Genomic DNA, 23,705 nt, shown 5'->3' with positions numbered 1-23,705 from the left:
TATGTAATTTAATGCATTATATGTATTAGATGAATTAAAGGGGTGTTTCACCTTTAAGTTAACGTTTGGTATGTTATAGAATGGCCAATTCTAAGCAACTTTTCATTCTTCTTCTGACTCTATCTAGCTTTCAAATGGGGGCCATTGACCCCCATCTAAAAACAAATTCTCTGTAAGGCCACAAATTCATAGTTACTGCTACTGTCACTCATCTTTCTATTCAGGCCTCTCCTATTCATATTCCAGTCTCTTATTCAAATCAATGCAGGGTTGCTAGGGTAATTTGCATCCTGGCAACCAGATGTGCTGAAATTGCAAACTGGAGAGCTGCTGAATAAAAAGCTAAATAACTCAAACCACAAATAATAAAAAATGAAAACCAATTGCAAATTATATCAGAATATCACTCTCTACATCGTACTAAAAGTTAACTCAAATGCTTTAAGTTAATTAAGTGAGAATTTCCTGTATTAAAGGCATATGGATGAACCCACAGCAGCTGAACCACTACATTGGTTAAGGACACCCTGGGTGAATCGCTGTTAATAGAAATAGCCTCTAACCTAAATATTTATGAATGGCAAAAAGAAGTGTAAATTATGTTTTAAAAAGCTAAATGAATATTTTACGGTTTCCCCTAGCCTCAATCAAAGTGTTACTTATTCATTTACTGTTTCAGTATTGCTAAAGCCTTTACTGCCCTCGGCTGGCTGTTCCAACCCCCATCACCTCGTGTTGCCATTCTATTCCTTTGTAACCCCCATTACAAGGAGTCAGTAATATGAAGGTTAATACTTAGCAGAAGCTGGAACACCCTAAATTTGCTCACATCCTTTACATAGAGATATTTTAAAACAGTCTATTATTCCACAAAAATGTTGTAGACTGACAATTATACCTTTGAAACAAGGGCTCTTTGTGTGGCAAAACAATGTTGCAAATAGAGAGAACTCTGATTGCACGCCATGCTGTGCAAGAGAGTCTTAAGAACACCACCCAGAATGCTCTCCTTGGATTCAGTCAGTGAAACAGTCTGAATTAAAAAGAAAATCTTGTTAGGATTATACAAAATTGATGCAATATTTCAATTTATTTTACATTTATTCTTAATCACACTTTTATTGCAGTGTTGTGTATTAAAATATATTCTTTTAAGTCCCTCATATGTGTTTAGGCAGACATTACATTCTAGATAGCAAATCAGCCATTCAGTGTGTCCTGCTTCCCTAGAGACAGTGCATGATATACCGAGATCACACAGGTGAAATCAGCATTTGGACTACTCCAAAGTGTGTATAGCGTAACCTAGGGATGCTCAAGTCATAGGGACCCCACTGAAGATGGGGAGTACCGATCACACTGAAACATTTTTAATGGGTTAAAAGTCTCAGGGTCATTGCCTTTAAACAAAACAGATTGACCACTATCTCAAGGTTTGGCCCATGTGGGAACTGCAGGGCCTGGCCTCCTCGCTCTAAAGAAGCTAACCTAAGAAGAACTTCCACCTGCACACGCCGAGACTGTCTGCCCCTAGCCACAGGTCACGTCTCACTTCCACTCGCATGTATATATTTTTTTTTAGTTTGTTTGTTTGCATATAGAAACCTATATTACCGATACATTTTGATATGTCTACCCTCAGTTCATAAATGCACCTCTTCTTTCTCAGCACCAAAACAAATGCTATAAGTCAAGTGATGTCTATAATGATGTGTAATTTATTGAAAAAATGCAAATAAAAAATAAGTTACAAAACATAAAGAAAGTTTCAGGGTCTTACTACTAATACAAGAGGTCCTCTGCACTCAACCCATTATCAATATATTAAAGGACTTTGAGACATTAAGGGCCCCATACACGGGCCGATAAAAGCTGCCGACAGACTGTCGGCAACTTATTGGCCCGTGTGTAGAGCACTCCGAAAGACTTGTTAAAAGGGTAAGGACTTTTTAATAGCTTAAGGCACAAAATGTGTCAATGTCCTTAATATGTTGATAATGGGTTGAGTGCAGAGGACTCTTGTAATTGTCTATATGAATTTTCTGATCACAGCCTCATTGCACCCCCGCTTAATGTTTTTAAAAATTAGTGGTGAGCACAACTTTCCCTTGTTTGTTATAGTCTTACAACTAACTAAACATTTTTGCCTAAATCAGTACAGGTTGTGATGATATCCATTATACCACATGTTCACTTGCTGGATTATAATTAAATGATGATGTTATACTAATAAGTCAGTGTAACTTGGTGGGCTACAGCTAGCTATGTAGGTAGAGTAGTCAGCACAACTTCTTACACCTTTCCTTCTCATGTTGTAGTGCAGGTTCCCCAGTGGCCATTTTCCATCGGCAATAATAGTAGCAATTGTGATTGAACAGCACCACTCAATCTGTTTGAATTAAAATTGCCTTTATTGTAGACTTCTGGGCATCACAGCAACGTTTCAGGCCTTAAATGGCCTTTTATCAAGCTTGATAAAACAGATTGAGTGGTGCTGTTCAATCACAAGGGCCACAGTTAGCTTGCAGACTTCCAGTTTTCAATTTTACATTTAGAGTGATACAGGGATACGTCAGTCATACGTACAAAACAATTCAGACCAATTTAACAATACTCCCATTTTAGAGTTTGGTCTCTGATAAAATGCATAAGTATCCATTTACCAAAAATTCATATTTTGTAGAGTCACATTTTGCAGCAATATAAGTCTTTTGGAGAGGTTGGTACCAGCTTTCAAGCTCAGGAATACATTTGCCCAATTCTTCCAGGCAGACTTTCTCCATGTTGTTTAGATGATGATTGTGTACTAGTGTAACAGATCATAACTAAATTAAGATAGTAGCTTAACTGAGCCATTGCAGAATATTTACACTGTTGGCCTTGTGATTAGAAGTGCCTTTCTGGGTTTTTGCTGTTGATTCAGTTTACTATTAGACTGAAATAGCTTTCCACATGCCTAGTACCTGCTGATAAAAAGCAGCTTCACAGCACAATGGGCATGCTTTTCATCAGTACTTGTAACCCTAAAGCATAAGCATCCCTGCAATGGCAATTTTGGTGTCAGTATGGTAAAAGGACCGCTTTTAGCATAATATTGCTGTAAACTCACCTGGACAATGATTTCCAGAGTATCTAGTATGGTTAAATTTGCTTCTGTCGCCAAATTTCCATCTATAAGTGCTTCATGTTCAAGTTCTGCCCTTGATCTAGAGTGAAAGGTGCATCAAGTAAGTTCTCCATAACATAACAGTAAATGGTGAGGACAATATTCAATAACAGAGGTAGGTGCTAACAACAGAAGACAGAACTGACCACAGCAAACAATGTCAGTGCAAGACAGACGGGTTTGGAATAGGACATTACACCTTCCCCAAGTTCTGTTTGTTATTCAGTGTAAACTTTTTAATCAGAGCTTTTTAAAAAGGGGTTGTTCACTGGCCAACACTTTTCAGGTCAGTTGTTTTCAGACAGTTCACCAGAAATAAAGACGTTTCTCAATTACTTTCTATTTGTGACTGTTTTTCTATAGAAAGCAATGGAAAAAAAGTATTTATTTCTGGAGAACAATCTGAAAGCAACTGAACTGAAAAGTGTTCGGAAGGTGAACAACTCATTTCAGATTACTACTATTTTACACTAAAGCTTCCAGCTATGCATTGGACTGTGACGGTTATGTTAAGTCTTTACAACAATGTTGCTTCAATTTGTAGATTGAAAAGCAATTTCCAAACCATAGTCCTAATGAACCTGATTGTACTCACTGTAGTCAGGTCTTTTTGATGAAAAAAATCTGAGTTCTGATTAAGAGTTGAATGGTAACATTGGAATCTGGTGTGAGGAAGCAGCTTCAAACTCGAATAAAATCGTATCATGCAAAAACAGGTGTGTAAATGCAATAAATAATATTGTGTGATTTTATAAAACTTTGGCTAGATGATGTATTGTTTTATAATAAAAGGTTCAAAGTTTGCTACTGTTCCTATCCCCTATAGCAACAATCACCAGGTATTATTTCCTGGCTACCTGTTAAAAAGCAAAAATCGTAATGGTCGTTATGGGTTACAGCACCTGGGCAAACTTTGTGCCTTTTATTACATATGGGAGATAATATATAATATGGCATTCGGATTAAGTCACCTGTTTACATAAAAAAAAAGAAGTTAATGAACAATAGTTTCATTCTAATAATAGTGGGACAACAGGTATGATCCCTTAACGGACAAATAAGCTTAAATAAGGCGTATTATAAGACAACAATAAAATGTAAGCCTCAAAGGCAAAATGTTTTTTTCTTGGATCAGCGAACCCGATAATCAGACAGTAGTTTAGGCAGGTCAATGATTCAAAAGCCATACAAATTAAATAACAACATAAAAATAAAGGTGGTCATGCATGCACAGATTTTATTATACAAAGGAAAGTTTCGTACTATATTCGTTGTGTATATATATATATGGTGGGAGATGAGACAACCCATATAAGCAAAAGACTTGGATATCGGTCGCATCTAATTATTTTGTTTCTACCTGTATATCGGACAATTCTGCGCTTCATGTGTATAGAAAGATCTTATTATAATGTGTATGGCAATCATTAGTATAGTTCAAGCTATAACATAATAAATGTTAATGTAAATGTGAACCTCTCCTTTAAAAGGCAAGTTAAAAATGCTGGGGAAGGGGCAGCGATACGTTAGGCCTCCCCCTGTTCACCCTCTTCAGCTGATTAGAAGAGGCACACCATGCAAAAATGAAGGGTACAGAAAATGAGGAGAATGAATAAAATACTGCTATGATGTATGGCCACTGGTTTGTGCTTCTCTCTGTACACAAGCAAATTTCTAAGCTAGTAGACAGTGATATAAACCATTGTAGACAGTGAGGAAAACAAAATTCTGTGCATTTAAGAGTACACGGGCCCAAGAAGAAGGGGTGGGCTTCTCCCATTCTTTTCAATGGAAAGTGGTGACATGATCAGAGGATTGTGGCTGTCAAAACAGTGTTTGTTCCACAGCCTTAATGCTAATGGTATGTGGACAAGTGAGCATTTTCAAATAATAACCTGTCAAGAAATTACTTTAGGTAATTGCTATTTAAAGTAAACAAGGGGGGGGGGGGTTGTGAACCCCACAACAAAGCTAAAAAACACTATCAAAATGCCCAAGATTGACCTGTCATTGAACTTAGGGTCAGAATCATTCATAAGGAAATGCAGAAAAAAATAATAATGCTGTGATTAAAGGCAGACTTCTGCCTTACTTCTTAACAGAACTATATGTTTGTGTCAAATGCCTTTGTACAATTTAAATTAAAGTGGCAGTGTCACCTTAAGTTATTCTTTCATGTAAACTTGGCGCCTTGTAAACATTTCTACCACAAGAATATTCATAAATGAATAGAACGTTGTCAGTGTCAGACAATACAAGAGATTCTTAAATCTCAAAACCTGAATTTTCATAACTAAATCTGCCATATTAAAATTAACATGGATCTTGAACCACAAATAAGTAGGGGTTTAAATGTGCAAGATACAGTAAGTATTGGCATGCCTAGACCAATGTTAGAAGATGGGGATTTATAAAGAACAAGGATACAGCCTAACACAATAAACAGGTTGCGTTTTATAATGGCAACAAAAGTAACACATTTTAGTGTTTAGTAGTAATAATGGACAGACAGAAGGGATCCAGACTGTGAAACATATAAAGCCTGATAACAGTGTGCACAAGGCACCCTAAACATAAGTAACACATGGGAATATCAGCAACTCACTGACAATGGAAAATAAACTAGAATTAAAAAGAAAGAAACATTAACAGGCACATTGCGTAAGATGCAAAAACACAAACCAGATGGAAAAGAATACCACACCAATGCAACAGTACCTTGCTGGTTTGTGGCTCCTAAATACAGTATACAGCACATGTGGAAAAACAATTAAAATTATAAATTAGGATAGCCTAAGAGGAGGAGGGTGTGCAGCACAGCAGGGGCCCAGAATGTGACTGGTGTTCAAATTTGTCAGAAATGTAATCATACAGCCAATAGTATTGGCATTACCAATTATGCCAAAATTACAGATAAAATATGTTCTAGGAACTTGCATACAGGTGAGCAACATGCAGGAGCTTATCATTTTTGTTATTAAATTGAATTTTCTCTCCCTTAAATATACTAAACAATTCCTCAATTCACCTGTGCAGCATGTCTCGTAAGTAATTCAAAATCAAGAAGGTAATTCAAACTGTAAAATTCTACCTTTAAGAAAAATTGAACACTATGGATTGTCACATGTAGTGACCATTATTTGCCAAGATACGGAAATATTAGCATTAGCTAATTGAGTCAGCAATAACGATTGCCCAACTAAGTGAATGCAATGGAAATTAAATGTTAGAGTAAAGGTGGCCATACCGGGCAGATAAAGCTGCCGATATCGGTCATTTAGACCAATTTGACAGCTGATCTGCCCGTGTATGGGGGCTTCCGACGGGTCTTCCCGATCAGGAAGGTTTGATTTTTACCCTTCGACCCACTGAGCCCCTTGGCGTATCGTAATTCGATCGTTCTACCATATGGCCGAACATTCAAATTACCCCCGATATAGCCATGCTGTTAAGTGGCATATGGGAAAAGATCCACTCGTAGAGTCTATGGCCAGCTTTAGAGCACTGATAAATTGTTTAATATCTCAAACACTAGGTTTATTAAGCAACCACACAAAGTTTGGCTGCCTTTTTATAGCTATTTTTAAAGCTGTCAGTTCCCCTGTAAGTGTTTTCTTATGCTCCAGCTGGAAGGCAGCAGCGAGGTGTTTAAGATAAAATGGTCTGAATGTAATTAACAAGATTGATTAAAAAGTGTCATACTTGTCTGTTTTATCAGTGTTCTGCCGCCAATGAGTCATTTCTTTTCTCCAGCGCAAGTTTTCTTGGCTGCCAAAGGCACTTCCAGAGGGGCTTCTCTCTGCCAAAAAAAACAAAGTACCTATTCAGCGCTGGAATTTGGTATGCACTAAACAAATAAAAATGGAATTGTCACTGTGTGAAACCTCAAGCCTGCAGTCCAGCAGCAAGGTTCAACTGAAGATGTGTAGATAATAGTGAGTGTAACAGATTCTAATAAATAAATAAATAAATGGCTATTGCAACGTCTAATAATTACTACTACTTACTCTTTCATGATTGTCAAACAGGCAGATGAAAGTGGAAAATACTGTGAATGCAGGAAATATTTTGATATTTTTATGAAAAGTGATAACATTTTTTATAGAATGCGCCTCGGATTTGGCCGAATCGAATCCTAATTTGCATTTGCAAATTAGGGGCCGGGGAGGGAAATCGCGTGACTTTGTCACAAAACAGGGAAGTAAAAAATGTTTTCCCCTTCCCACCCTTAATTTGCAAATTAGGGTTCGGATTCGGTTCGGTATTCGGCCGAATCTTTCGCAAAGGATTTGGGGGTTCGGCCGAATCCAAAATAGTGGATTCGGTGCATCCCTAGTAATTAATGAATGCAAACTTTTCAACAATTGCTAACATACATAGCCCTACAAATACAGGAGGCCCATTTACTAAAGGTCAAATTTAAGTTGTATTAGAGTTTTCTGAAACCACAAATAAACTCTATCTAAAATTATGAATTTTAAAGTTATTAAAAGATCTGAATTAAAAAAAAAGTATGAACAAAAATAGCTGTCAAAAGAATTTGTCAACCCCAAATTTTTGTGAACAAACAAAAAATTTGTATGCCAAATAAAACGTTTGATCTCTGAAAACCTCTAAAACCACGAATAAAAGGCTGATCTTTGCAAGAAAAGAGAGGGAACTTCCACTGACTTCTACATGATCTTAACAGCTTTAAATTTCTGTACTTTGTATTATATAATGTATTTTTATGGTTCTTACACTTGATACATTTTGAAAAAATTGTGGATTAATTAATTATCCGAAAAATGTGTTCGTTTTCCCTAAAAAGTAGGCTTCTGAGAAACTACAGTTTACGAACTTTCATAAATTGGACCTCAAATGCACCTACATCTGTACCTCGATCTAATTTATAAAAAGAATGCATATAGTATGTGGAGCATCCCATTGAGGACATTTCAAAGACATTTTAGCTAAAATAATTTGTAGGAAGCCATCTGAAAGGCAAAACCCTAATGACTGATTATGTTTTTCTTTCATAAACAATTCAGGAGCAAATATAAATAGAAAGGCCCTGCCTCATATGGATAAGCTAAGAACAACACTGATGTCTGAAATGCAGTAATATTTGAAATATCTCCCAGAAATGTCAGAGCCCGCTACAATATATCACTGTTAATACAATGGTCTACTTTCAATCAAAGAAGCAGTTTACTAGTCCTAGAACACTAAAGTTTGCCTATCGTTGTTTAATAGGGAAATAAAAATATGTCACTTATGCAGGTATTGTTCCCAAGACCAAACTCAAGGCTTGACGAAATACTGTATACCTGTTCCTTTAACCAGTACTTTCTGTATTTAAATTAATAATACCAACTTTGTTATTTTACCTTTTTAACAGAACTCTTATAGACGCTTGCTCAAAATGCTTATATTTTTTTCCCATTAATATTGTTTATTACATTCCCCCAAAAGTATATCAACCTTCAACTGACATGGACAAAGGCAGGGTTATAAACCTACCAAGCTGACCTCTGCTTCTTCTGACCATCTCTTGTCTGGCGCCAATACTGCCGAGAATTGCTTCTTCTAACTTTGCTCTCATATCTTTGGATTTCTTAAAAGTCAAGCTGTTCATCCGTTCAAAAGCTTTCTTACCCTGCAATATTAAAAAAAAAAAAATGTTATCTGAGCAGGACTGGTGAAAGCTGTGTGGTTCAACAATACCTTTAAATGAAGAGTTACCTTGTATTCGAAGCAGGAAACACACAGGTACAAGAGGTCAAGCAAGCGATTTAGTTGAAGGATGGAGAGGTCAGTAAACCATTTCTGCAGAACGATCTCATCTGCATTATTCAGAACCCACAGAAGGCAGATCAACAGACTCCGGCTAGATTCTGCTGAAAACGTAGTATGCTGCCTTGAAGCCTAAACACAATGTTATTTTTATATTAATTTAATTATAATAAATGTAAAAAGGTCTGTCTCCCCACTGCTATACACCTGTGATATACTGTACATCTCTGGTCAACTAATAGAACCTTCAGCCTCATTTTCATTCTGAATTCTGGGTACCTTTATGTTAGAACCCTGCCAAATCTATATTAATACACCAGTAAACCCTCAAAGTAATGTTGCTCCGAGTCCTCTGTCAAAAGAATCACCACATTTCTTTCCTTCTATTGTGTACACATGGGCTTCTGTATCAGACTTCCTGATTTCATCTTAAACCTCCAGGGCACAGCCATGAGCATGCTCAGTTTGCTCCTCTCCCCCTCCCTACTCCCCTCCCTGCTGTAATCTGAGCCCAGAGCTATGAGGGAGCAGGGAGAGGCTCGGGCAGGAAATTATGTCACACCAAGCCAATATGGCCACTTGCTATCCTAAACAAACAGAGAACACTTCAAGAGCTGTTTACTTAAGTATGGTAAATACAATGTTATAGCTTGCACTATTGTGGCTAATCTATTGGCAATAAACTGCTTCAGTAGCTTTCCTTCTCCTTTAAAGAAATTCTGTCATGATTTTTATTATGTCGTTTTTATTTCTATATTACACTGTTTACACTGGAAATAATTCACTCTACAATATAAAATATCATTCCTGTACCAGCAAGTGTATTTTTTTTTAGTTGTAATATTGGTGTGTAGGCAGCCATCTCAGGTCATTTTGCCTGGTCATGTGCTTTCAGAAAGAGCCAGCACTTTAGGATGGAACGGCTTTCTGGCAGGCTGTTATTTCTCCTACTCAATGTAACTGAATGTGTCGCAGTGGGACCTGGATTTTACTAGAGTGCTGTTCTTAGATACCAGGCAGCTGTTATCTTGTGTCAGGGAGCTGCTATCGGGTTACCTTCCTATTGTTCTGTTGTTAGGCTGCTGGGGAGGGGAAAGGAATGGTGGTGATATGACTCCAATGTGCAGTACAGCAGTTAAGAGTGACTGACGTTTATCAGAGCACAAGTCACATGACTGGGGGCAGCTGGGAAACTGACAATATATCTAGCCCCATGTCAAATTTCAAATATAATATAAAAAAATCTGTTTGCTCTTTTGAGAATTGAATTTGTCAGAAGTCTGCTGGAGCAGCACTATTAACTGATGTGTTTTGAAAAAAACATTTTTTCCCATGACAGTCAGTATCCCTTTAATAAGTATGTTCGAGGCATATTTGCATAGAGAGTATATTCATATTGGTTGCCAGATATTCTTACTGTTGAACTTAATAGGAAGCTGTTCGGTCTTGTGAGTTGTGGAACAGATGTTCCAGCTATGGCCATGGCAACTGACTGACTGATCATACTTCCACCATCACCATCATGGTCATCAGCTGTGGTACAATTCGGCCTTCCTCGCTGGTTGTGACTCTCTAATAAAGATAGTAAGAAATAATCGCCAGATGAAGGATATGTTTTATCCGAAACATGTTGTGTGAAATAAAGACACATTGAATTGCTGTGGGACTCCAGAGTTTGTTTGAATCGAATAGTAAGAAATATCATTAGTGGGAATTGCTGGACTTTACCACAGATAGCTTGAGTCTAGTTGTGTAGAGAACAGAAAGAAAAAGTTAAAGGAGAACTAAACCACCCTAGAGCTAAAAGCCCCTATTTGACACCTTCCTTGCTTCCTCACCACATAATGGTCTACTAGTTCAAGTGTCCTGTCCAGCAACACTGACCTATATATCTGGAGGATACCAAAGCTACCGAACATGGCACCACTGAGCTCTGCTGTGTTACTTTGCATATATAGGTCAGTGTTGCTGGACAGGACACTTATTCTAGTAGAACACTATGCAGGGAGGAATCGGGGGGGGGGGGCAGTGAATGGTGGTGAATAAAGGCTTGAATGAGAGGTTTAGTTCTCTTTTGAAGGGGACCTTTCACCAAGACATAAAAAAGCTGTATAATAAAAGTAATTTTCAAATTAAACATGAAACCCAAATTCTCTTTCTATTAAAACACCCATACCCGTTATAAACTCATTCAAAAGTCTCTGCTGTCAATCCTATATTGTCCACCCCGCCTCTATGCCTTAGGCATAGAGGCAGGGCAGGCAATTACTTTCATTTTCCATTCTAAACTTCCTAGATGTCAATGCCCTCCTCACTCTCACCCTCCCTCCTCACCACCTAATCGTGTGGCTATAGTGCATGGGCATCGAGCCCCCAATTCTGGCATGATGCAAAGCTTGCTTTAGAAGAAGTGTCCACTAAATGGCTGCTGCCTGCTTGCTGTGATTGTGCATTCCAAGACTAAAGGAAACAAGATTTCAAAGAATTTATATAGTGTAAGTACAGTTTATTTTGCTTGACTATCATCATAAAATAGGATTTGGATTTATGTATTATGGTGAGAGATCCCTATAAGATACCATAAGATATTTTGGCGAGGAATACATTGCTGCCACTACAATTATACTAAATACAATAAAATTATACCACTATATTATTATATGCCTACTTAAGTGCTTGCCAAGTAATTAACTGAACTAAACAGATTACTTTTACACGCTTTTGGAGTTGACACTAGCTAAACGTTAACCTTTTTTTAAAAAATAAAGCTAAATACTTTTTATTTTTTAAAAGTACATTCACTTTTTCCTAAACTTTCCTGTGTGTTGCAAAGAAAATATTTAGGGAGCAATAAAGTGAAGAGGGAAATGTTGGAAATGTGGCTTTTGCAATGATTTCACAAAATAAATTTCCTTCTATTTATTTACTGTATTATAAATAAAATTCATTTAATCTTGCCTATTTTGTTTTACAGAGCAAATAAGGAGAAAATAGTTGATACTAAACCTCCACCACTGTTTAAATAACTCATTGCACATTACATGTGGCCATCTGGCTTTATTTTGGAAAAATGGCTTCTGCATGTTTCTGCTTTAATCAAATTCTAAAATATTTCAGTGCAGCAATATGTTTAGATAACCGCCCCTTCCTTTTCACAGAATTGCAAAATTAAGCACTGTAAAATTAACAACTGAATACGAGGAACTACTGAGCTAAGAAAAGAAATGCAGGACACATAATTCCGGTCAGTGACCCTAGAAATACAAAAAGTACCTGTAAAATCATAAAGCTGGGGAACCGTTTCCATGACAATGCCAATCAAAGGGAGGTACAGAATGGCCACGCGGGCCTTTACCTCTGGATCAGCATACCGAGGATCAGAGTCATGAGTAGATAGTAAATTGTGTACCATATTAATGACCTTCTTATGCAATCCAAACAATCTGTAAAGGAGTTGAGTAACTGCAGTTAGTTATCTGCTGAGCAAATACAATGGTCTGGCAGCAGCAAAAATAGGAACAAACTAGATATTCTGGATAGCTATGGATTTTACAGAACAAAAGAAGCCATTAATGTTAACAACTTTCTGTCATGCACATTTAAAAACTTTTTCTATTATAAACTAGCTACATCAAACAGTCCAAATGGTTCTGAGAGGCTTGCTACATTCTTTAAATTCCCCAGTACAGAACTTACAGACACTCAGCTACACAAGCAAAAGCTGCCAGAAAGTTTTACAATGAAACTGAGTGAAGCCAGTTGATCTTTCAATCTAGCCAGGGATAACTGCAATTTCCTTTATCCCACACAAAAATGTTCTATGTTGGATTAGCCTTGTTTTTAACATATACATAGTTACCTTTTTAGTAGCAGCTAATTTGCACAACTTTCCATTTTGTCTCTTTTGAAAACTACCCTTGCTGCCTACATATTTTCTGATAAATCTTACTACAAGCAAAGCTGATTACATTTATTGAATGTTCTGAAAGGTGAGTGTATGCTCAACCTCCCTCAGTGTGCTTGCTACTGATGACAATTGCAGAAAGCAGAGAGTAGAAAAGAGGCAGAAAATACAAGTCCTTCTCTAATCACAAAGTTTACCATTCGATGGCAACTCATTTGCTAGATGGATGCTATTTCTTTTAAAAATGTTATTATATCTACATCCATACACAGATTTTTTTCAAGCAAAATCATACACTCAAAAATACAATTCTACAAAAAATTAATTAAACAGTGGCGTGCATGTACAGTACAGTAGTTATTGTAAAAGACCTTGTAACTTACCCCTCTGCATCTGGATCCAAAATGACTGCCAGCTCAGTCAGCACCAGGCCTGCCAAGTAATGCTGCTGACGAAAAGGCACAGACAGCTCAAACATATTTGCTATCTTTTGATCCTGGACATTTGTAGAAAATCCAGAGCTCTGTTGAAAAAAAAAAAGGAACTTTAACAGTCAAGTAACACAAGGTCATGTATTATGTGATAAGGGGCAAGGCCAAAAGCCATTTTTATTGCAGCTTATCAAGCACCACAGGTCACTGCTAGTTTCCTCTTGATCACTGCCTTATAAGTGTCATTAGTAGCACTTAGACAAGGATGTCATCCACAAATTGCACTAAGCCCAACAATTTCAGGTCTAAGGCTACTCGTAGTACTCCGTATTGCAGTGGACAGTGGAACCATAATGATCTCTACTGTTTTCATCACTGCTCTTTCATATTAGCTTTACACTACACACATTTGCTTTTTCATTTGCAGAACAGGCTATCTATCACTGGCAAGGGGAGGAAGAAATGTATGCCAACAAAAATCACCATCATGTGATTGTAGAAATTGAGAAGTACAGTTCTGGGACTTGAAGTCCCTCTGCTTTCCACAGTGGGCGGTGCACACATTTCCCGTAAAGTCAATGGACTTCAAGTCCCAAAATCCATCTAACCCAATCCAAATGTTTATAAATGTTTGTTTTTACATAGGCTGAACTGGGTAAAGGAAGGTAGACAAAAAGCTACCTTGAGATCTACATGTAGATCTTCAGCTGGTGACCTGTAGATTTAAGGATCATAATAACAGCTCTGTCTTTCTTCTGGTTGAATTCTAGAAAATGTTTATTAAAATGTATTAAATATTAAAAATGTTATGTAGTCTGTATGAATATACAATATTTTACCCATAGGAAAATTTTTTTATTAAGTTAATTTAAGAGCCATTTAAAAGCAAGAATCATTTTTAGAATGATTCCTTCAATGTCTAGATGTTGCAGTTTACATCGTTTTCTACATCTATGTTATCTGTGATCTACATGGAGTGCAACAGGCCTACAAATCTTTTTAATTGCCAACTTCTCAGCCATACCTTAAAGGAACAGTAACACCAAAAAGTCCAAGTGTTTTAAAGTCAATAAAATATAATGTACTATTTCCCTGCTTCAGAAACACTACTATAGTTTATATTAACATGGTGTAGCCATAGGGCAGCAATTTAGGGCTCAGGTTACATAGCAGATAACAGATGTACTGTATAGAATACCATTGTGTATTATTACAGAGCGTATCTATTATCTGCTAAGTAACCTGTGCCTTTTCTCCTTATTCAGCTTAAATGGCTGCCCCTATGGCTACACAGCAGACTATTTGTATAAACTATAGTAGTCTTGTTAAATCAAACACATAACATTTCCCAGTGTAGGACAACAGTACATTATATTTGAATTATTTGTGTTTATGTTTTATGTTACTGTTCCTTTAAGCTTTACACTTGCATATTAAAATGTCAGATGCCTTAAAGGAAAACTATACCCCCCAAACAATGTAGGTCTCTATAAAAAGATATTGCATAAAACAGCTCATATGTAAAACCCTGCTTCATGTAAAAGAACCATTATCATAATAATATACTTTTCTAGTAGTATGTGCCATTGGGTAATCATAAATAGAAAATTGCCATTTTAAAAAATAAGGGCCGCCCCCTGGGATCATAGGATTCACTGTACTCACAACCATACCAACAAACCATACATGTTAGGTCACATGAGCCAATTAACAGACAGCGTTGTGTCTTTTGCTTCCACACTTCTTCCTGTTACAGTTAGAGTTGAAGTATTTCTGGTCAGGTGATCTCTGAGGCAGCACACAGACCATCACAAAATGGTGGCTCAAGGCAAGAGATGTAAAAGGGCAATATTTACTTAAATATATATTCCAGTTTGGTAAGATTCTTTAATATGCCACTTAATATGATATGAACTATCTGTTGCTTAAGTGTTCATTTTGGGGGTATAGTTTTCCTTTAACTGTGCATGCCCCTCCAATCTTTTCCAATAGGCACAGTGAATATTATAAACAGGAAGGTAGTGTTCCATATTAATTAAAATGCAGACCATAACAGTAGCCTGTACAGAAAGCTACAATAATACAATATGAACTTAATTTTCAGAGACTACAAGATAAAATTCCAACTTACTTGGGAGGTTGCTGATGAAACAGAAGGCGAAGGAGACGAAGGTGGAGTGAGTAAGCTGCAGGGCAAATTTAATGTCACATAGTGTTCATGACTGCAGATTATACGTAAGAAATCCAGCCTCAGTGAAACCAATATGCTTGGATTTGGCTGTAGATATAGCTTTGATGACACCTGCAACAACAAAATCACTTGTGCTTGAGAAAGATATTGAATGAAATACATGCTGATGTGTAAATTGTAAGACAATTTGCAGTCCAATTAGGATTTATGATAAGAGTTCCTGCTGAGGACCTATAGGCTTGGTCAACATGGAAAACGAAGGACAATAGCACATAGAGCATTTCTATTACTGTGATCCTTATTTTCAAGCAACTATAAAGTGTCATATGTAGAATGTAGCAGACAGGGCCGCCATCAGGGGGGGGACAAGGGGGACAGTTGTCCCGGGCCCGGTGATTTTTGGGTCTTAGGGGGGCCCGGCCACTGTACTCACTCTGTAGCTGGGTCCCCACTGCTGTCAGGAAGCTGTAGAATCGGGTGGGGAGGGCAGAGCTTCTTCAACACTTCTTTCCCCTCCCTAGCTTCTAAACTATTGGTAGTTTCATGAAGTCCCAGTAGAGCCGCATGGTGATTGGATAAGATGGGAGGGCAGGTCAAATTTCACCCTCCAGCCTATCCAATCTCTGTGAAGATCTACCGGGACTTGAGAGAAAACCAATAGTAGAAGCTGGGGAGAAATGTGCAAGCCCACCCTACCTGATTCTGCAGCTCCCAGAGAGTAGTGGGGGGGGGGAACTTTCCTGTTGAAGGAGGGGGACAGTTGTCCCAGGACACAGGAGCAAAACAAAAATATTTTGCGAGACAAGGAAACTAAGAGCACCAATATTTTTGTTTTTTTATTTTATTGAACCCCTGGCCACCAATGGTTTTTTAAATATTCTATGGAGCAGCTGACCACCAATGATTTTTTAAAAAGCATTTATCGGGGCCCTGGTACCAATAGTTTTTTTTAAGTTATAAGGGGGGCCCTGACTACCAATGTTTTTTTTAAACTTTTATGGGTGCCCCTGCTGCAAATGTTTTTTTTTTTTTAAATTTATAGGGGGAGGGCTGACCACCAATGATTTTTTTTAACTTGTAGTGGGGCCCTGACCATGAATGTTTTTTTGGAGGGGTGGGCAGGATCTGGGGTTGGGAGGGAACCAGGGGGCCCAGATAATTTTGCTGTACGGGGCCCCCTAATTTCTGATGGTGGCCCTGGTAGCAGATCTACACAAAAGTTATAGCGCAGACAGGAGTTTATAAATAAATACATAAATAAATGTAAATATACAAAATTACAAATGTTACACAACATGTGTTAAGAGGAACAAGAGAAAGGAGGATTGACTGTTATTCTCTGGGAGAGGCCAGCAAGGGCCTAAACACACTGCAACTGGGGCCTATTTATCATGCTGTGTAAAAAGTGGAGCGAAGCATTTCCAGTGATGTTGCCCATAGCAACCAATCATGAATTAGATTTCAACAGAAAACAATTGCAAAGATCTGACTAGTTGCTATGAGCAACATCACTGGTAATGTTTCACCCTACTATTTCTTTCCATATTCAGTTTATTTTAATTTCAATAAACAAAAAAAGTCATGTAATACAATATTAAACAAAATTATGTTTACACATCTGCTATTGTATATCTGCTGACGTTCAGTTCAATACATATATTGTTATTATAGAACATATGAAACATAAGAAAAAAGACAGGAAACAGGAAACAAAAGACGAAAAAAAACAAAGATACGCTCATTAATAATTTTCACAGTTTCCAAGGATTTTTCGCCTCTATACGTTTTTGCAACTAAGATATAAGCATAATAATCACCTCTGGATTGTCATAAATTATGTCATTTATCGTCCACCTATAAAATTGTCTACCAGGAAAAACCACGTTGCTGCAAATTTGTAATACTTTTTATTAATGGACAATGTTATCTAATCCATCAGATATACATAATTTATCACTTTGTACCATTCTGCTTTGGTTGGAGATTGGGTTCTTCTCCAGTGGACAGGAATCAAAGCTTTAGCAGCCATTAAAAGTTGAATAATAATAAATATTGTTTTTTAATGGCATCAAATGTATCAATTTTGGTGATATAATAGAATAGTGCAGGAGCTTTCAGTAATTGTATACCTGATACTTTGGTACAGTCAGCTAGTAATGCATCCCAATAGTTATTTAATACAGGAATGTGGTTTATTTGAGTTGCTGCTGTTAGACACCTAACGCGTTTCGGGAATGTATCCCTTAATCATAGGATTAGTTACCCGACGCTTTGAATCTGATTGGGTAGGGGGCGTGTACTTCAGGGTCAAAGATGATGTGTGCATATCCAATTAGCATGCGTGTCATCATGAATAGGGGAAAGGCAGTGCCCACAGGACATGCGCAGTAGATGTAAATTATACCTAATGCGTCCCAAAGCTGCCTGGGGAAGTAGGAAAAAAGAAGACTGTAAAGCGTGACATCACCTGAGTCCCACGCTGTAGTCTTCCTATGAGCGCAACTGCTTTTAGATTAGACCAGGGAGAAAACGCTACGTAAGTTCTTTGTCCACAAGACTTTGATTAGAGGCCTATTTATGGTTTGCCTTTCCTTCTCCTTTAAAGGGGAACTATTTTGAAAATGAAAATTTTATTTAAGCTTTAGCAAACTATAATAAGAAACTTTCTAATTACAATCAATTCAAAATTCTGTACTGTTTCTGAATAATCAAGTTTATGTTCACTATTCCTCTCTCAGCATCTGTTTCTCTCCTTTCTGTCTTCATTGAGGAGTTGGGTGTCAGATATTCAATGACAGTTAGATACAATATATCTTATTGGAGGGCTCCTTTTGCCTAGAAGATGTATTAGAACTCACTCTATTAAAATCACCAGACATCATGTCTCTCTGCAGGCAGGATTTGTGCAAAAAGTTATCTTAATAGATTTTGTTTGTACTGGAATCAGTTATTTGAGTGAGCTCTAATTCATCTGCTAGGAAATGAAGCCCCCTAGAAGATATATTAGATCTAACTGTCAATGAATATGTGACACCCCACTGCTTCAAGAAGACAGAATGAAGAGAAACGGATGCTGAGAGAGGGATTGTGAAACTTAATTATTCAGAAACACTACAGAAAATTTAATTGATTGTAATTAGAAAGTTTCCTATTCCAGTATGATGAAGCTTATATAAAATTTTCATTTTCGCGATAGTTCCCCTTTAAGAAAGAATAATGTCATGTGAATCTTGCCAGAAGACATGGGCAACTGTACTTTCCGGAAATCATTTTGAGACCAAAAAAATGCAATGCAGCTGGTCAAAAAGATTCAATCCAAAAGTGATATTTCTTAAAATAAAAAAACAAACAAACAGCAGGGTTAAGGTATGTTTAACCAAGCTAATAAAACTGGTCTCATTTTATTGAATATACCTGTTTGAAGTAAGCCTTAATAAGACTGAAGACAAAACCTCTATCCATGACAGACAATAGATCATTGAGGAAAAAAGCAAGACTAACATTAAGCCTTTCCACCATTTCTGTGTCCTGCATGAAAGAAAGAAACAAAAGTTAGGGCTAGATTAAGTCTGATTAAGGCTTTTGCCATTTATTCCTTACTAAAAAAAAAACATACATAGGACAAATATAAATAGGATAGAGACAAGCATGTGTTTCCAGTCAATATTTTAATATTTTAATAGAAAATGTATAATGCAATAAGCAGCAGAGAATAGTACAGATATGGGACCTATTATCCAGAATGTTTGAAACCTGGGGTTTTCCAGATAAGAGATCTTTCCGTTATTTGAATCTCCATACCTTAACTCTACTAAAAAATTATTTAAACATTAATTAAACCCAAGATTGTTTTGCCTCCAGGATTAGGAGGATTAACGTTATATTCGTTAGGATCAGGTACAAGGTATTGTTATTTTATTCAAGAGAAAAATGAAATAATTTTTTAAAATTACAATTATTTGATTATAATGGGGTCTACTGGAAATTACCTTAATATAATTCTGAACTTTCTGGATAACGGTTTCCAGATGATAGATCCCACACCTATACATGCATAAAACATGGCTAAACTATAAAATGAACACAAAAGAATTAAGCAAATATGGAATCAGCAATGAGTCCTTATAGAAAAATAAATCTTGTGCCTATATCAGTAAAAGTAGGCAATAAACACAATTGGATACCTTCTGAAACCGAGTGACAACATCATTAGCCATTGTGCTGATTAAGGCAGCTATATCATCCATGAATCTTTCAGGAAATCGGTGCTTCCTTGGACAATCAAGTTTATCTGCAAAATACAGATGCTGTACCATGCTTTTCACCTACAAATAATTTGAAACATATGTAATTGCATTCATTTACTTAAAAAAAGTAAAATAATCGCTCAATGAACAAATATCTCAAGAAACTTAGATTTTATTTGCAATCTGCATAACTTTCCCTTTTTTTTACAATAAAGTAATAGTAAAGGTAGGGGTCAATACGTTGCAATACGTAAATATTTACCTTTACATCCATTAAGGGGGTTATTTTTCAAAGGTTGAGTTTGAGAGTTTTTTTCTACTTTGAATAAACGCAGCAAAATTTGCTTATTTATTGAAAAACTCAAATTGATGATGATTGAGTTATCGGTGTAAAAAAAAAAAACTCAAATACCTCAAATTGATCAAGTTTACGAGTGCAAACCCCCCAAAAATCTTCAAATGGTTCAAGGGACCTCTGCCATGTACTTCTACATGACCTCAACATGTTTTATGTGGAGTATTTTCAGATTCTGCCTTTTTGCAGCTTCCAGGCGTAATAAATCTTGAAAAATTCGATTTTCTTTTTATTCAAAAATTTGAGTTTTTACTGAAACTACCTTTGAAACCGTCTAAGTGTCCTGTGTTCAAGGGGCATTATACCTCATTGTTCAATATAAGTTTAAAGCATATGGCTTGTGCTAGAGATACATTTTGAATATTGCTTTAATCACAAACAAGGAAAGTGAAGCAACTCCATGGTTGATCCTAGCAAGGTAAATAAGTACAGATGCGCCCACCCACTGCATTATGTACTCCTTTTAACAAAAGTCAGAATAAAAGGGGGAAGGGAGGTGTTGGGTACCACCCAAGGTAGATTATAGTGCAAGAACCAAGCATGGAGGAGCTAACCTTTCAATATTTGCCCTGTTTAGCGCAAGAAAAAAAACAACATATATTTCATGGTTAAAATTATTGCAAAATTTCAGTACAAGTGATTGGTTTCTATGGGAAAAATCATCAATGATGTTGGAGCTGTTAGAGCTCCTTGCCAGTGGTTACTATTCCTGAGGCCAGCTACAGGTTACCATATCTGTAGCAGGTTTTGCAACTATTCATTATAATATTATTGCATTATAGCAGTTAACTCATCCAAACTTACCATTAGCTCAAAAAAGAACCAGGCTTGCTGAAGGGCAGCCTCCCGCACTGTTCCACTGCAAACTACCCACTGCAGAGCCAACTCTTCGTGGAAAAGCTAAGCAAAATGAAATGTAAAGTGAAACACTAAACTTTTCTCTTGTCAACCATAAAGTTCCCCAAGAATTAAATATTCCCCATCGAAATACATGACACTAGCAAACAAATGCAAGTCAGAAAAAACGACAAGAGGCGCGTGGTATGATCATGTATGGCAGATGCATTTCACAAGACAGATGTCAAGACATGATGCAAGCAAATGCTTAGCAACAACTCATACCAAAAATCACAGAATGCACTCTAGGTTACATAACAATTTGCTCCTGACACAATTCTTAATAGTTGTGCTACACTGCTACTGTATTATTACCACTTCCATCTATAAATATAATACAAACTGCATTTGCTGTATTGGTTCTCTCCATTTTGAATACTACCTTAATGATTAGCTGCTACTATGTGACCTGCAAGTTTACTCTTATTTGAAATCATTAGGCACAATTTGTTTCCTTATGTGTATGAACAGAATTAAGACAAGGAAGTATAAAGTCATTTTCTTCCCACACAAGCAGAAATGAACGAAAGGGAGTATTTGGCCTTTCCTGAACTCATGAGAGTTGATTACGTGAATCTACCTTTTTGGTTGGTAATCGTCCAGTTAAAGTTTGTAAGAAACTTGACGTCTCAGTGTGCGAAGACATACGATTACACCGATCCATTGCCTACGAAGTGGAGATGAATGAGTGATGACAGGCATAATTAACTTTGGCTTAGTAATTGTGCAGCATAAACTGTGGACAAATGTAACTCCTTTTATCTATCCACGTCACTTTCTTTACACTGGACCCACTATTAAATAAGTATCCCAGAGTACAAAACAGCTAAAGATATTATATATGAAATAAGCATTGCCCACCCTCCTTGGTGGCACAGACTTCTTACATGTGCATGATGTTTAAAGAGAGTGGCAACTCTGCCGGCCACCTGAAAGCTGGTTAGACATAATAATATATCTTGCTGAAGAGGCAGAAGTATGATTATTATAGGAATATAACGAAAGCTTTCCAACACATGCAATAAGACACACAACAGTGATTTGTTCAGCTTTTGTTTGCATTCAGGTATAAAGGACAGTTACAAAAATGTCCTAAGCTGCCTTGCCTCTAACTGTAATGTACGAAATTGGACTAAACTATACAGAACATGAAAAGGTTCTATACTGTTTCACACTGTTTCATTGTTGAGAAAAAAAGTATTAAAATACTGTGTAAAAAAAACAAGAATGTGCTAGTGTGTTATACACTTGAATATAGAAGTAATGTGCTTAGAAAGGTTTCCACCTGATTTAATAACAATTTCTGCAAAATCCCTACTAGTCCTACCCATCTATTCCACTTCCTGCTGCTTCCTTTCCCAGACTGTGCATAATATCCAACTGAACTTAGCACACTGCACTGTAGGATAGGAACCAACAGCAAGGCTGACCTGATAGGGAACTGAAGCCTGTCTATATTTGTGTGACTGCAGGGCTGTAATTGGCTATCCTACTGTGTTTCTGGCATGGTCCATTAGGACATGCCCACCCCTCATTTCAAACACTGAAAGAAAGCACAGTAGATCTATTGGGAGCTCCAATAAAGGGGCCATTTTGAAAAATATTATCAAATTTTAGCCCAACGTAAAACCAGCACCATATATTATTCATTATTTCCTACAGGACCTGAGAGTTTAAGTTATGCTATATGTCCCCTTTAAAGGACAATGGGCATTGTTGCGGTGTGAATAAGCTCAAGTATAAAATGGCACTCGCTATATTAAAAAAAAAAGGTAACTTTGACACCTTCCAGGGATTTATTAAATAAAACAAAACAATTTGAACAGCTAAGAAGAGGTGGCGTCCAACAATCTCATATAAAATACTTTTATGACGTGTGTTGTGTATCAAAAATGTGTAAAACAATCTACACTATAGTAAGCAAGGAAAACACACACACAAATGAACTTTACTTTGCCATGTAGACTTGACGAAACATAAGATGATAATGGTAATGAGCCATGTATTTGAGACCACACAAATAGGTTGGACATCTCCATGCACGACAAGCAGTTAAAGTAAGAAGCATGCTGGGTTCATGTAAAGCAACAGTAAGGCGAGAGAACCTTTCCATAATATAACCCTTTATATAAATATTTAAGACCCAAATGTAGATTAAATTCACATCCAGATTTAATCTTGTTGTTAATCTGTTGTAGGATGACAGATATTTGAATTAATTATATATTATATTGCACTAATTGAGGCATACCTTTGTTGTCACTATTATATAGCAATGCCATTTTGTTTTTACTCTCATCCATATATTTACATATCCATTTTGTCTTAATGGAAATATCCTATAGGTATAATAGCCCCTGTTGCTTTATTATGAGCTCTTTAGGATTTACTGTCATGCAAAATTAAAAACTGAATTGTAGTTTAGGCAGCGGTTGTTCTCACGGTCCAGCTCATTTTTACAATTCAGAATCTTTTTGTGATATGAAACTGCTGTAAATACAGTTTGAACAATGAGTGCTGTTTTAAATAGATGCAGTTAAAGACAAACGTATACAATAATGAAGTGAGGCAGAATCAAACGTAAAGCATTCCTCATTAGAAACACAACCTGCACTGTTTCAGCACTTGGACTAGGGTTAGTTCCCCACTGGGCACCTTTGGGACCACCAGTGTTTACCCAGGAATTTGAGCGATCCAAACCCTAATCATATGAAAGAAGGCAGGTGGAAAAGTAGAGAT

At 36.9% G+C, this 23,705-nt stretch overlaps 1 protein-coding gene across 15 annotated transcripts in view; it reads right to left on the bottom strand.

Moving 5' to 3' along the window:
* Window positions 1-23,705, bottom strand: part of dock7.L (dedicator of cytokinesis 7 L homeolog) — an 87,754-nt gene that overhangs the window by 21,844 nt on the left and 42,205 nt on the right. For 3 of the 15 annotated variants that reach the window (XM_041590386.1, XM_041590387.1, XM_041590389.1), the window contains exons 23-37: window positions 23,575-23,667; window positions 21,547-21,633; window positions 20,874-20,969; window positions 19,652-19,792; window positions 18,882-18,995; window positions 15,408-15,578; window positions 13,229-13,368; window positions 12,215-12,384; window positions 10,359-10,513; window positions 8,891-9,073; window positions 8,669-8,804; window positions 6,869-6,965; window positions 5,885-5,902; window positions 3,110-3,206; window positions 899-1,033 (exon numbers count right to left, since the gene is read on the bottom strand). In XM_041590386.1, the coding sequence (XP_041446320.1) occupies window positions 899-1,033; window positions 3,110-3,206; window positions 5,885-5,902; window positions 6,869-6,965; window positions 8,669-8,804; window positions 8,891-9,073; window positions 10,359-10,513; window positions 12,215-12,384; window positions 13,229-13,368; window positions 15,408-15,578; window positions 18,882-18,995; window positions 19,652-19,792; window positions 20,874-20,969; window positions 21,547-21,633; window positions 23,575-23,667 (1,833 nt within the window). The remainder of the gene's footprint in view (window positions 1-898; window positions 1,034-3,109; window positions 3,207-5,884; window positions 5,903-6,868; window positions 6,966-8,668; window positions 8,805-8,890; window positions 9,074-10,358; window positions 10,514-12,214; window positions 12,385-13,228; window positions 13,369-15,407; window positions 15,579-18,881; window positions 18,996-19,651; window positions 19,793-20,873; window positions 20,970-21,546; window positions 21,634-23,574; window positions 23,668-23,705) is intronic. The other 12 variants (XM_018258249.2, XM_018258251.2, XM_018258247.2 and 9 more) reach the window with 8 other exon arrangements.

This window comes from Xenopus laevis, chromosome 4L, assembly GCF_017654675.1.
Source record: "Xenopus laevis strain J_2021 chromosome 4L, Xenopus_laevis_v10.1, whole genome shotgun sequence".
Classification (NCBI taxonomy): Eukaryota; Metazoa; Chordata; class Amphibia; order Anura; family Pipidae; genus Xenopus; species Xenopus laevis.
The sequence above is the reverse complement of the archived record's forward strand: the minus strand, read 5'-3'. Positions and strand labels throughout refer to the sequence as shown.